We start from the raw sequence: 14,028 nt of genomic DNA on the forward strand, positions 1-14,028 counted from the left end.
GCTGGGCTGGCGGGTGGAGGGGGCCTGTCCTTGACCAGTGCATAGCTGTGGCTGTGGCCGTGGTGGGGGCACCTGGTGGCCTGGGCCAGGGTTACTCTGCACTGTGGCAGGTCACATCCCCTCGATGTAGCAGGGACGGTCCCCAGGCTGCTGGACTGGGGGAGCCTGGCCTTGCCCAGTGCGTGGCCGTGGCCGTGGCCAGGCCATGGCGGGGGGGCACTAGGTGGCCAGGCCCAGGCCACCCTGCCCCATGGTGAGTCATGCCCCCCCCCGACGTGGCCTGGGCCTGCTCCCTCGCCCACGAGTGTCCCCCAACCGGGCTCTGCGGTCACGTGATGCAGCCGGATCGTCCCCCCTCTCCCCAGGATGCTCTGGCGCCCCCTCGACCAATCAGAGCCCCGGGATCGCCTGTATCCTTCTCCACCAATAGGGAGCCAGCTGGCTCCCCTCCGCCCTAGCCCTTTAAGAGCCCGGAGCTACGTCATCGGGGCCAACTGGTCCTCTTCCCTCCGATTGGCTACCGCCTGCGCTGATTCAGCCCCAGCGCTTCACCCCGAGGGAGGGGCTTCCGTTCTCCCACCGCGGCCTCAGTCCCGACGGCGTCATCGCCGCGCAGCGACCAATAGAAGGCGCTCTCGGCCCTGACGGGCGGGCGGGCTGTCCAACCGCCGCGCGCGGCGCCGGGAGGCGGGGCGGGCGCGGGGAGGCGGCGGGCGGAAGCGGCGGGCGGCCGGGGGGAAGATGGCGGAGCGGTGGGGCCCGTGGCCGGCGCCGGTGCTGCTGGTGGTGCTGGCGGTGCTGGGCCCGGGGCGGCCGCTGTGCGGGGCCCGCGCCGCCCTCAACCTGCAGGAGCTGAGCGAGCTCAAGTACGGCATCGAGATCCTCGCCGAGCCCGTGCTGGCCGGGCAGGTGCGGCCGCGGCACCGCGGCGGGGGGCGCCGGGCCTGGGCTGCGCCGGGCCTACGGGGGCCGGGGGGGGGACCGGGGACGGGCTCGGGCTCGGGCCTGCCTGGGGGTCGTACCGGGGCGGGGGGATACCCGGGCCGGGAAGGGTCCCTGGGCTTGTCTGGGTGTCGTAGCGGCACCGGTAGGGGGGTACCTGGACCGAGGCGGGTCCCCGGACCTCCCTGGTGGTCGTGTCCGTACCAAGGGGGCGATACCGGGGCCGAGGGGGGGTCACCGGGCCTCTCTAGGGGTCATACCGGGACGGGGGGGGCTCCAGGGAGAAACAGGCCAGCACCGGGGGTGACACTGGGGCTGTCCTGGGGGGGTGGAATTAGGCCAGGGGACACTGGGGTCGCTGGGGTGAGGGGACATCTAGCCCGTCACGGGGGGGGGGGGCTGGGAGCACTGGGAGCACTGGGGGAGGGCTGCTTCGGGAGGGGGGTCCAGGGCCGGACTGGCGGGGAGCTGGGGGAGGCACCTGGCTCGACTGGACAGGTCCCAGTGGGAGCTATGACCAAGATGGGAAGAGAACTGGGAGTGCTGGGCAGGGGCACTGGGACTAGGGCAGGGAACTGGTTGAACTGAGCTAGCACCGAGGAGGAACGAGGCTGGGGGGGCGTTACTGTCACGTGAAGAGAGGGAAAGGGATAATCAAGGTTTGCCTGCCAGAGCCCTCCTCAAAAGGACTTTCACTGGGTCGGGTTTACAAAGTTGATCAAAATAAACAAATTATTAAAGCGACAGATCAACAAGTTCAGGGTTGCCGGTGATAAATGCACTTACTGCAACAAATTCTACTTTTTTTGAGCTCAAACTGATAATTAAGCGTTTCCAACAATGGTATTTTTCCTGGGGTTACGTCCGACGTTGTCAGAGGCGCAAACCTTACCAAAAAGGCGTCCCTGTTTTGGGGAGGAGAGAGGTCCAGGTCCGTTGACCCGTCCGTAGGTTTCTGTTCTCGTCCTTGAAATGGAGGAACAGTTACGCGCTGAATTTATGCTCTTGGTGAGGGGGGGCTGAGTCAAACACTGTGGGACGTTTGGTCCTTGTCGAGCACAGCAGAGGGTGTCGTTAGCTGCTGGCCTTTTTTTGCTTTTGCCCTTAACAAGAACGTCAGGCTGCAAGACTCCCGCCTTGCCCCCGGTGTCATTTTGGGTGGAGCAATGTTGAGTGGTGAGACCTCCGCCTCACCCCGGGCACTGCCTCATCCCTCACCGGTGTTTCGGGAGGGGGGAGCTGGGGCACGGGGAAGAGACGGGGCTGTGATTTGCCCCGAGGTCCCGGGGGGATGGAACTGCGACCGGCCCCCCGTCCCCTGCGGCACAGCATGGCCTCCCCGCGCCAGCGCCCGCCACGTACCTGGTGCCAGGCCGGACCCCGGGCTTCCCAGGCTTGTCCTTGCGCCACGAGGAGTGATGGCAGCAGTGCCGCGGGCTCGTCCTCCCCGCTCCGGCCCCACCGCCACGCACCCCTGTCGATGCCCTTCCCCAGAGGCAGGCAGAGGACGTGGTGACTGTGGCATCAAAGTTCAAGCAGCGATATGAGTGTCGCCTCCCCCCCGCTGCCGTGCGGCGCCAGCCCGATCCCGAGGAGGAAGCGCAGCTCTACAATGGCTCCGGCATCGCCGAGCTCCTGCGCCCCATGGGGGCTGCCCCCTGCCTCGTCAAGGTGGGGGGCCAGGGGGATGGCGGGGTCAGCTGGGGGGGTGCAGGGGGGCTGCCTGTGGGTCACAGGGATGGTGGGGGCGTGGGGACCTGCCCCTGAGCTGGGGGGATGGTGGGATCCCACTGGGGGAGCAGGGCCCTGCCCATGGGGTGGGGGGGACGGGGTCACCCAGGAGCACGGGGATCCTCCTGGAGGGCCAGGAAGGGGGATGGAGTCACCCCAGGGCGGTGGGAGTCACCCGGGGCCTATGTCACCCCTTGGAGCACATCCCGGTCCCAGCCCCGGGTCCTGCCTGTCTCTTCCAGACCAAGGACTGGTGGACGTACGAGTTCTGCTACGGGAAGCACATCCAGCAGTACCACGTCGAAGGTATCCCCACGCGTGGCCCGTGCCCGCGGGCGGGTGACCCTGAGCGCAGCCAGGGACGGCGAGAGGGGCAGAGTGCCGGGCTGGCCCCGGTGCTGCCCGCGCGACTCCGTCTCTCTTGCCGCAGAGTCGGAGATCAAAGGCGACGTCCTGTTTCTCGGCTACTACCAGTCGGCGTTCGACTGGGACGATGAGACGGCCAAGGTTCGTGCTTCCCTCCGGGCCCCGCGTGCAGCCGCAGGGCTGATTGGGGGCCGCCGCGTCCCCTCTGTGCCCTTGTGGGAGGGACCGGACGCCGCGGGGGCTGCGCAGCCCTTTACGAGACGCCGGAGGATCTCCGCGGGGAGCGCGGCCCCGCTCCCAGCCCGCTCTCTGCCCCCAGGCCTCCAAGCAGCACCGGCTGAAGCGGTACCACAGCCAGAGCTACGTGAACGGCTCCCAGTGCGACCTCACCGGGCGAGCCAGGGAGGCCGAAGTCAGGGTAAGACGGGGGCCACGGTGCTGGGCAGGGGCTGGAGGTGCCACGGTGGCCCCCATGTCCCCATGTGGGTGGCCGTGGCTGGGAGGGGTGGAGAACGTGGCTGATGTCTCTTGCCCTGGGCGCAGTTCCTGTGCGAGGAGGGCGCTGGGGACTACATCGCGAGGGTGGACGAGCCCCAGTCCTGCTCCTATGTCCTGACCGTCCACACCACCCGCATCTGCCACCACCCCTTCCTGCGCCCGCCGGCCAGCGCCACCCCCCAGCCCATCCTGTGCCAGCCGGCCCTCAGCCCGGCCCAGTACGTGGAGTACGTCCGGGCCCAAGTCTGTGAGTATCGGGGACCCCCGGGCACGCGGCCGGCCCCGGCATGGATCTCCGGGGGTGACGAGTCCCTTCTGTCTTGCTTTTCCAGCTGACACCAAGCGAAAGGTGGAGGAGATCTCGGAGGAGCTGAAGACGCTGGACACGAGGCTGTGGAGCGAGAAGGACCCCGAGGCCCCTGCGCAGCCCCCCGAAGGAGCCACAGCGGCCCACGGTGACGGTACAGCCCACGTCCCCCGAGCCTCGGTCCCCTCCTCACCCGGCTGCGCGTCCCCTCGCTGGGCTCGGGGAGGCCCTGGCAGTGCCCGTAGGCGCAGGATCACCGCTCCTGCTCTGCCCTCTCGGCCCGGGAGCTGCCATGGGCGTTTGCCAGCTCTGGCAGCGGGTTCGGGGCCGGGCTGGTGGCCTGTGGTGGCTGGGGGTGCCAGTGCCACGCCTCCGTGGTGCCAGCTTTGCCCATCCCCTCCCTCCTGTGCCAGCTGCTCCGGGGGACGAGCTGGACGCAGCCAAGGATGCCGCCTTCTGGGAGCGGGTGCGCGAGGTGACAAGCAAAGCCAGCGGCCAGCAGGACGGTGCCAAGGTGAGTCCCCGGTGTCCTCGGGCCCTTGTGCTCCCACAGCACATGGCTCCTGCGGCCACGTGCCAGGATGGGTTGGGGCCAGGCGCGTGTCACGTTGACTGTGGAGCGAGAGGGGTGTGATGTGGGCTCCCGCTCCACCACCCCATCCTTCCCGCAGGAGGAAGAGCCGGCCACGAAGCAAGCAGAGAGTCATGTGGCTGGTGAGTATCTGGCAGCGTCCACAGGCCGGGGTGGCTGGACACTGCCGCTCCATCCCCTCCGTGGCAGGTGCCCTGCATGGGATGCAGACGTTAGTCAGCTACATTCTTCCTGGTTTTGTGGCCGTCTTTTAGAAAACCGGAAGAAAATCCACTTCAAAGTGATCAGGAACCCTGGGGACCTGCTGCAGTTCATCGAGGAGCTGAAGGAGAACACCAAGAAGGTGGGCCACGGCCCATGGCTTGGCTGCAGGCACACCCATGGGTGATGGGACCCTGGGGTGGGGGACGTTCCCATGCTTCCATCCCTGTTTGGCTGCGGCAGCTCTTTGTGTCCCGCTCTGTGACTTGGTTTCCCCGTTGGCAATGCCATTTCGCCCACGAGGGACGTTCACATAGGTCAGGTGCCGCAGTCATGGGGTGCCTCAGCTCCCAGCCCCTTCTCACTCCATCGGGGCCAGGATTTTGCCCTCCGAAGGGATTTAGGCACTTGCTGCCCCTGCCAGCCTGTCCTGGGCTTAAGGCCTGCAGTAGCCCTGGACCATGGTGTGGTGGTTCCCACGTGGCTGAGCCCTCCTCTGCATGTCCAGGCTAGGGAGAAAGCGGTCGAGGAGGAGGTGGCAGAGAAGAGCCCAGAGCCCCCAGTCCCTGAGGAGCCCCCGGCCACGGCAGCCGATGGGGAACGCCCAGAGGAGGAGGAAGACGATGAGGAAGAAGGGGACCTTCTGCACGGCTTCGAGAAGGAACTGGAAGCTGTGCTGCTGCCCCGGGACCAGATGGCCCAGCTGAAGGAGGAAGTTAAGACAGAAATGGAGAAGGAGTTTGACAACATCATCAATGAGGTGAGCTGCCGCGCGGCCCCACCGTGGCGCTGGTGGGACCGGACCCCGTCCTTGTCCCCTGCTGAGCCTCTGCCCCGTGCCCGCAGGTGGAGGACGAGCTGGAGACAGAGGGGCTGAAGGGGGAGTTTGACCGTAATCAGGCGTCCAAGTCCTTAGCCTCCACCCTCAACCGCCTCATGGACAAGCTGGATGGGGGCCGCCCCAGCAAGGCAGCAGAGAAAGAGGAAGAGGAAGGTCCCAGGAGCAAGGCCAGCCCCGGCCCCCCGGCCGAGCAAGCACCCGGTTCGTCCTCAACTGCCGGTGCAGCCGTGTCCTGGAGGGGACAAAGCTGCCACCCCGGGCTGGTCCCGTCTCTCTAATTCCTAAACCCACCCAAGGGGTGGTTTTGGGGTGCTGGGGGCAACCAGGCACCCCCATCCCGTGCACCCGGGAGGGAGGCCCTGACGCGGCCCCTCTCCCCCTCGCAGACGCCAGCTCGGACGGACGTGTCCGGGTGCAGGTGAGCAGGATCAGGCCCGGCAGCGCCCAGCACCGGGAGCCCCGCGTGCGGGAAATGGGCCGGGACAACCCGCAGCTGCACCACATTGAGAGCGAAGTCCGGGAGCTGCTGGCCAAGGAGGGCCTCAGGGCCGAAGGTACCGTCGTGGGGTGCCGGGGAGCCCAGGTGTCCAGGGCCGGGCAGGGCTGGGGCTACTTCTCCGTGCTGGTGCCAGGCTCCCACTGGCATATCCTCCTTCCTGCAGGGAAAATTGAGATCAAGATTGTGACGACGGGGGGGCCGGGTGACGAGGACGATACGCACTGGCTCTCAGATGAGGACACCAAGAACCTCAAGGACATCTTCTTCAACATCCTGGTGAGCAGGGAAACCGAGGCACGGGGCTGGGGCAGACGGACACGGCCTGGAGCTGCAGCCGCTTCTCTGGGGGAGACCAAGGCCCTGTGCAGCAGGGGCTGGGGGGGTCCCGGTGCCCCCGGTGGGGGTCCCGGTGCCCACGGCGGGGGTCCCGGTGCCCACAGTGTCTCCCCCCCCAGATCCAGGGCACGGAGGAGGCGCAGAAGGAGCGGCGGCGGCAGCAGGCGCTGGAGGACAACTACCGCTTCGTGTGGGGGCGCCGCGACGAGCCTCAGCCCCCCGGGGACTCCGAGGACCCAGATTTCTGACCCCCCCCCCCCGGACTTGCGGCTTCGCCCCCCCCCCCCCCCCCCCCGGGCAGCCTGGGGCTGAGCCCAGCCCTGGTGAGGGGTGCCGGGGCCCCCCCAGGAGGGTGTTAATGCCCAGGGTGCCCCAGGCAGTGCGGGGCCCTGGGGGGAGGACTGTGCCCCCCCGGCCCTGCTCTGCCCCCTCCCTCCCTTTGACCCTGTGTGGGGGACTTGGACTGTTTTGGGGGGGGGGGGGAGCATCTTGCTGTGTCCCCCATGGGGGGACCATGCCCTGAGGCCGGGCACGGTTGTGATGTGGATGAGCTGGGGGTGGGGGGGGGAAGAGTGTGTTGGGGAGGGGGGGTTTCCTATCATTGCCTCTGGAGCCATTTGTGCCCCCTCTCTTCTCGGGGGGGGGGGCTCTTTCTCATAATGAGATGTAAAAAAGTCGTTAAGCGCCTGGGGCCCCCTGGCCTTGCGCCCGCCGCTGGATTTTTATCAATAAAGCAAGGTCAGCCCAGGGCTGCGTCCGTGTCCGTGTCCCCCGCTGCCCCCCCCCCCATAGCCTGCTGTGCCCCCCTGGCCCCCCCACCGCATGCTGCCCCACGGCAGCCTCCTGCCCCCCTCCCGCCAGGGCCGGTGTGGGTTGCCCCACGGGGGTTGGGGGGCTGCAGCCACCACTGTGGGCAGGGGGTGACACTTGGGCGGGGGGGGGCAGGAGAGGCTGCTGTGGGCCCCCCCCCCCCCCCCGCGCCGGGTGCTGGGCTCGGCCCTGCCCTCGGGGCTGGGCACGGCCAGTTCCTGCCCGACCGGTCGCGCCGCTCCCGTGGGGCCCGGCCTTATCGTGGGGGGGGGGGGGAACACACTGCCCCCCCCCGGGCCATTCTCGGGGGCGGCCTGGGGCCGACGTGGCCCTGCGCGGGGGGACTGGGGGCGACACGCGTGGCAATGGGGCCGCGTCGTGGGGACCCCCCCCCCTTGCGCGCCGCCCCCCATATTTCCCCCCCATGTGGGGGGTGATTCCCCCCCCCGGGCAGTGTTGCAAAGAGGAGGGGTGTGGCAGCGCGCCAGCCAATCAGGGGCGGGGCGGGGCGGGGGCCCGCGCGGCGCCGGCCAATGGGCGCGCGGCGGGGCGGGGCGCGCCCCTGCGGCTCGCTACAATGTAGCGGGAGGCGGCGGGACCGGGGGGAGACGCCGGGGGCCGCCGGGACCCCCCACGCCGCCGCCGCCGCCGCCGCTCCAGGTAACGGCGCCGCCGGGCCCGAGCCCGGGGACCCCGCCCCGCCCGGCCCCCCCCGCTGCCCATCCGCCCCCCTCCCGCGGACCCTCGCGCCCCCCCATCACTCCCCCCCTCTGGATCCCCTCTCCCCAAATCCCTCCCGTTTCCTCCCGGGATCTCCCCTGTCCCTCCCGTCCTAACGGGCTGCAGGGAGCATCTGGGAGCACATGGGGCTCAGACTCCCTTTTCCACCCCACCTTCAACGGATAGCCGGGGGGGGGGGGGTCTCTGTTGCCCACGCTGTGCCCCCGGCGATGCCCCTTCACCGAGGCCTGGGGGGTCTGGGGGGCCCGGGGGTCCGGCCTCCCGCCACTGTGGGGCCCCTGGACTTCGCTCCAGGGCCTCCCCAGATCCCTGGCGATCGGCTGGCGTGGCGGATGCGGGAACGTGGCGGATGCGGGAACGTGGCAGGTGCGGGAAGCATGGCGGGTGCAGGTGGCCATGGCGGGTCCCCGCTCGTCCCCCTGGCCTGACCCCCTTGTCCCCAGGCCGTGCCGGACGCCGGCCCCTGCCGCCGGCACGCAATGATGCTGCCAGGCCTGAAGAGCCCGTGGCTGGCCTTCCACGGCGGCGTCTTCGTGGGCTTCTCAGCCACCTTCTACCTCCTCAACGGCGTCCTGCTGCCGTGGCCGGTGCCGCCGGCGCGCCAAGCCCCCCCGGCGGGCGAGGACCCTGTGGGGGCCGCCCAGCGCCCCGGGCTCTTCAGCGTGGCTCAGCCGCGCTCCGCAGGTGGGTGACGCCACGGTGAGGGGCACGTGGAGAGCACCGGGGGCTGGATCTGCCCCGGCCGGGGACGCTTGTCCTGATCCCATCAGTTGGGGCCACGGGAGGCTTGAGGGTCCCCAGCACCCAGGGCGCACGTCGTGGGGGGGCTCAGCCCCCTAGAGGAGTGGGGGGCATTTGGAAACCCCTTGTCCACATGCATTGGTGGCCTCCCATGGTCCAGGAGGCTTTGGCCACAGGCAGTGCAGCGCAGCTGGGGGCAACGTGGCTGAGCGCCCTGAGGGCCCCCGCGGTCTGTGGCCGACGTCACCCCTGTGCCCACAGGAGAGGACAGCAGCGTGGCGGACGAGCTGTACCGGCGGGTGCGCATCCTGTGCTGGGTGATGACGGGGCCCCGCAACCTGGAGAGCAAGGCCCGGCACGTGCGGGCCACATGGACCCGCCACTGCAACGTGGCCCTGTTCATGAGCTCGGAGCGGGACGAGCGCTTCCCGGCCGTGGGGCTGCCCGCCAAGGAGGGCCGCGACCAGCTCTACTGGAAAACCATCCGGGCGTTCCAGTACGTGCACCGGCACCACCTGGGCCAAGCTGACTGGTTCCTCAAGGCGGACGACGACACCTTCGTGGTGGTGGCCAACCTGCGCTGGCTGCTGGCCAACTACACCCCCGAGCGCCCCATCTACTTCGGCAAGCGCTTCAAGCCCTTCGCCAAGCAGGGCTACATGAGCGGCGGCGCCGGCTACGTGCTCAGCAAGGAGGCCCTGCGGCGCTTCGTGGCTGCCTTCGCCTCCCGCGCCTGCACCCACACCAGCGCCGTGGAGGACCTGGCGCTGGGGCAGTGCATGGAGAAGCTGGGCGTGGAGGCGGGCGACTCGCGCGACACCCGGGGCCGCGAGACCTTCCACCCCTTCGTCCCCGAGTCCCACCTCACCGAGAAGTTCTCCAAGAGCTTCTGGTACTGGAACTACTGCTACTACCCCATCGTGGAGGTACGTGGCACCTCCCGGGGGCTCGTGACTGCCGCACTGCCCCGGCCGTCCCCGTTTTGTCCTGCTGGCACGGTCCTTGCCGGCGCCTCTGTCACCGGCCACGGGGCTGAGCCACCCGCTGTGGCTGCGGTCTCCTGTCCCCGTTGAGCCCGTTGGTGGGAAAGCTGCCCCGTGGCCCCGGTCCTGCTCGCCCCGGGGGCGCCGGCCACCCCCCGGCACTGCTGTCCTGCTGGGTGTCACGGGGCCACCAGCTCAGGTCTGGCTCAGCTCCATGTGGTGCGGGCTAAGCCGGCCACGGGGTTAATAGCCTCCGTGGGCGGTGTGACCACGCTGGCCCCGCGCCTGCCCCACGCTGGGGATCGGGGGCTGGGGGCTGGTTCTGTGGGGCTGGGGGGGCCTTGCCTTGTGGGGCAGGGGGCTGGTTTTAGGGGATCTAAAGAATCCTGGCCATGGGGGGCTGAGGCTGGGGGGGGGGCAGCTGGTCTTATGGGGCTGGGGGTCCTGGATGGGGGGGGGCTGGAGGGTGGGTTTGTGGGTCCAGGGGCTCCTGGCCATGTGGGGCTGGGGGGTCCCGGCTGTGCTGGACCCTGGGCTGCCGGGAGTTGCCTTGGGGGAGGCCTGGGAGCTGCCACCCCCCCACCAAACACCCTGCCATGGGGATGGACCTGGCCAGAGGCCATGGTGATGGGCTGGAGGGGGTGTGGGGGGAACCTGGCCAGAGGCAATGGTGATGTACTGGGAGGGATATGGCCAGAGGCCACGGTGATGGGCTGGGGGTGGGGGGGGGGTGGGGGAGGGAATCCAACCTCGGCATGTCTCCCCCCCCCCCCAGCTCCTGTCTCTGCCCCCAGGGCCCCCAGTGCTGCTCCGACCTGGCCGTGTCCTTCCACTACGTGAGCGGGGAGCAGATGTACGTGCTGGAGTACCTCACCCACCGCCTGCGCCCCTACGGCTACCGGCCCCGCTACCGCCCCCCACTGCCCGCCCTGGCCCCCGTGCCCCCCGCGCCCCCCAACACCACCCTGCCGTAGCCCCTGGCGCCCCACAGCCCCACCACCACTGCCTGCAGCCCCTGTTTTGGGGACTTTCACTGCTCCTTTGGTGGCTGAGGCTGCTCTTTTGGTGGCCATGGCCACCATCCTGGGGCTGTTACCACTATTTCAGTGGCCAAGGCTGCTATTCTGATGGTCAAGGCTGCTCTTTTGGTGGCCGAGGACACTATTTTGGTGGCTGTGGCCACACTTTTAGCAGTTCAGGCTGCTCTTTTGCAGGCTGAGGCTATTCTTTGGGTGGCCAACGCTGCTATTTTGGTAGACAGGGCTGCTCTTTGGTGGCCAAAGCCACTATTTTGGCGGCCCCAGCTATGCATTTAGAGGCTGAGGCTGCTCTTTTGGCAGCTGAGGCGACTATTTTGGTGGCCGAGGCCACTCTTTCTGTGGCCATATCCACCTTGGCCACCAAAAGCGCAGTCTTGGCCACCAAAATGACAGGGCTTGGTGGCCGCCACTGCTATTTTGGCGGCTGTAGCTGCTATATTTGTGGCCAAGGCTGCACTTCTGGTGGCTGAGGCCACTATTTTGGTGGCCAGGGCCACGCTTTGAGCAGCTAAGGCTGCTCTTTTGCAGGCTGAGGTTGTTTTTTTTGGTGGCCGAAGCTGCCGTTTGGGTGGCCATGGCTCCTGCGGTGCTGCTGCCCCATGGATGAAGGGGGATGGCCCTCTCCGTGGGGGACGGGGACATGTTACTCCCCCCCGGGGTGGCCTGCTGTGACCACGTGGAAGGGGCTGGGGTCCCAGCAGGGGGGTGGGGGTGGGAGACCCCAGGGGATTTGGAGGGTGCTGGGGGGGACGACACCGGCCATGGGCTCTGCCGCAGCCACGCGGGCCAGCCCGGGGGGGGGTGTGTACTGGAGTACTGCGTCCAGTTCTGGGCTCCCCAGTACAAGAGGGATGTGGCACTACTGGAGCAAGTCCAGCGAAGGGCCACAAAGATGATTAGGGGACTGGAGCATCTCTCTTATGAGGAAAGGCTGAGAGAGCTGGGCCTGTTTAGCTTGGAGAAGAGAAGGCTGAGAGGAGATCTTATCAACGTGTACAAGTATCTGAAGGGAGGGTGTCGAGAGGATGGGGCCAGACTCTTTTCAGTGGTGCCGAGCGACAGGACGCGAGGCAACGGGCACAAACTGAAACACAGACACTTCCATCTTAACATGAGGAAAAACTTTTTCACTGTGAGGGTGACAGAGCACTGGAACAGGTTGCCCCGAGAGGTGGTGGAGTCTCCTTCTCTGGAGATATTCAAAATGCGCCTGGATGCAATCCTGTGCAATGTGCTCTAGGTGACCCTGGTGGAGCAGGGGGGTTGGACTAGATGATCTCCAGAGGTCCCTTCCAACCTCAGTGATTCTGTGATTCTGTGATTCTGTGTGTGTGTGTGTGTGTGTGTCTTGGGCAGGATCCTGCCCAGCCTCCTGCAATAAAAGCCCTTTGCCCGGGACTTAACGGCTGTTTCCTCGTTTGGGCGCGTCCGTGTACCCAGTGAGGCGGGGGACCGGCCACGTGGGACCTGCATGGGACCGGGGGGGGGGGGGGGCACATGGCCAGTGCCAGCGCTGCGGCTTGGGGTGCAGCCTGTCACCGTGCTGTCACCCACAACAGGATCCCCCCAGATCAGTCACAGCAGGGACCCCCCCCAATTTGGGCACAGCTGAATCCCCCATTCGGGCACATCTGGGTCCCCCCATTCAAGCACATCTGGGTGCCCCCATTTGGGCACTGCTGGGCCCCCCCAGGGCTGGGGATACGGCTGGGCCCCCCCAGGGACGCAGGGCTGTGCTGGCAGTGGGTGAGCCCCCCATCAGGGGCTGGGCAGGATTGGGCTGCCCCCCGCCCTGAAACGGCACCTGGGGGGCTGGGAACAGCCCCCACCCCATCACTGCCCCAGCCTCCCCCCCAGCTCTCCTGTGTTCCCCCCCCCCCTTTGGCCCTAATTAGTGCCTGTAATGAGCTTTGCCTCATTGCTGGAGCTGGTGTCCCTGATCCTGGTCACAGCGGAGGGAGCAGGAGGGTCACACCGGGCTGGTGGCTTTGCGGGGGGGCATGGTGTCACATGGGGAGGGGAACAGAGGTGTCACATGGGGGGGGGAAACTGGTTTGGGGGGGGGCTCAAACACTAGTGCAGGGAGCTGGCTTTTTTTTTGGGGGGGGGGGGTGTCTCACTAGAGCAAAGATTTGGTCACTTTTGGGGGGGGGGCATATGGTGGTTGTAGGGACACCAGGGGGTTCCCCATGGGGAAGGAGCTGGTGGCATTGGGGGGGGGGGGGGGTCCGACAGCCTCCAAGCCAGGGCTGGCTATTGCTAAGTCCCGCCCACCACATCTGCATCCAAGCCCCGCCCACACAGCCAGCATCCCTCCATCCCTGCCCCCTGTACCACCTCCATCCACAGCCGAGCCCCGCCCACACTATTTGCATAAAGCCACACCCACCACACCACCCGTTGCCAAGCTCCACCCTCCCTCCCGGCCCCACCCACCCTATTTGCATACCAGCCCCACCCACCCTCAGGCCCCACCCACCCCAGGGAGCCCCGCCCCTGACGTGGTCCTGCAGGCAGCAGGGAGCTGCTCCGACCTGGCCGCGTCCGTCCACTGATGTACGCGCTGGAGCACCTCACCCACCGCCTGCGCCCCTACGGCTACCGGCCCCGCTACCGCCCCCTGCTGTGCCCCAACGTCTCCCCACCCACGGCCCACCGGCACTGCCGCGCTGTGTGGTCCCACCGCGCTGCGTGGTCCCACCACCACCACGTTGCATGGCTCCGATGGCACTGCCACGCTGCATGGTTCCCATTGGCATGACCCTCCAGCATCACCATGTCGCATGGCTCCACTGGCACCGCCACGTTGCATTGTCCCACTGGCACCGCCGTGCTGCATGGCCTTCCAGGACTGCTGCGCTGCGTGGGTCTACCGGCACTGCCATGCGGCACGGCCCCACGGCACGGCCCTCCGGTGTTGCCACACTGCATGATCCCATCGGCAATGCCGCTCTGTGTGGTCCCATCAGCATGGCCCTGTGGCATGGCCCTCCGGCATCACCATGCTGCATGGCTCCACCAACACCACCACGCTGCGTGGTCCCCCCAGCACCATCGTGCTGCACGGCATCACCACGCTGCATGGCTCCACCAGCACTGCCACACCGGATGGTCCCACTGGCATGGCTCCGTGGCACGGCTCTGCGCCACCAGCACGCTGCATGGCTCCACGGGCACCACCACGCTGCATGGTCCCACCACGCTGCATGGTCCCACCAGCATGGCCCTGCGGCTCAGCCCCATACCAGGGCACGGCTCCCCACCAGCATGACCCCCCCCCCCCCAGCCCACCTCCAGCCCCCCTCGGTGGCCACAGCCCCATGGTAGCCACGGCTCGTGGCTCACTGCAAGGATTTGGGGGGGGGGGGCTGGTGCCGTGTCCCCCCCATCCCCGCGGCGC

General features: G+C 68.0%; 2 protein-coding genes across 3 annotated transcripts; both read left to right on the plus strand.

The window, feature by feature from the left end:
- The first annotated feature begins 732 nt into the window (after window positions 1-732).
- On the plus strand, window positions 733-6,569 carry OS9 (OS9 endoplasmic reticulum lectin). 2 transcript variants are annotated; one of them, XM_067314018.1, is made up of 15 exons: window positions 733-909; window positions 2,437-2,613; window positions 2,916-2,979; window positions 3,104-3,180; window positions 3,359-3,457; window positions 3,583-3,784; window positions 3,870-3,998; window positions 4,258-4,358; window positions 4,516-4,558; window positions 4,691-4,779; window positions 5,146-5,397; window positions 5,484-5,679; window positions 5,865-6,032; window positions 6,141-6,253; window positions 6,433-6,569. In XM_067314018.1, the coding sequence occupies exons 1-15, from the start codon at window positions 742-744 to the stop codon at window positions 6,559-6,561; spliced, it is 2,007 nt and encodes a 668-aa protein (XP_067170119.1). In that variant the 5' UTR covers window positions 733-741; the 3' UTR covers window positions 6,562-6,569. The 2 variants fall into 2 exon arrangements, with proteins under 2 accessions (XP_067170119.1, XP_067170120.1); XM_067314019.1 differs by having other exon boundaries at window positions 3,870-3,992.
- Window positions 6,570-7,711: 1,142 nt separating this feature from the next.
- Window positions 7,712-10,655, plus strand: LOC106492776 (glycoprotein-N-acetylgalactosamine 3-beta-galactosyltransferase 1-A-like). The gene is made up of 4 exons (XM_067314020.1): window positions 7,712-7,783; window positions 8,308-8,548; window positions 8,867-9,531; window positions 10,383-10,655. Exons 2-4 carry the CDS (start codon window positions 8,344-8,346, stop codon window positions 10,560-10,562), a joined length of 1,050 nt encoding a protein of 349 aa, XP_067170121.1. The 5' UTR covers window positions 7,712-7,783; window positions 8,308-8,343; the 3' UTR covers window positions 10,563-10,655.
- The last annotated feature ends 3,373 nt before the right edge of the window (window positions 10,656-14,028 follow it).

Source organism: Apteryx mantelli, chromosome 33 (genome assembly GCF_036417845.1).
Source record: "Apteryx mantelli isolate bAptMan1 chromosome 33, bAptMan1.hap1, whole genome shotgun sequence".
Classification (NCBI taxonomy): Eukaryota; Metazoa; Chordata; class Aves; order Apterygiformes; family Apterygidae; genus Apteryx; species Apteryx mantelli.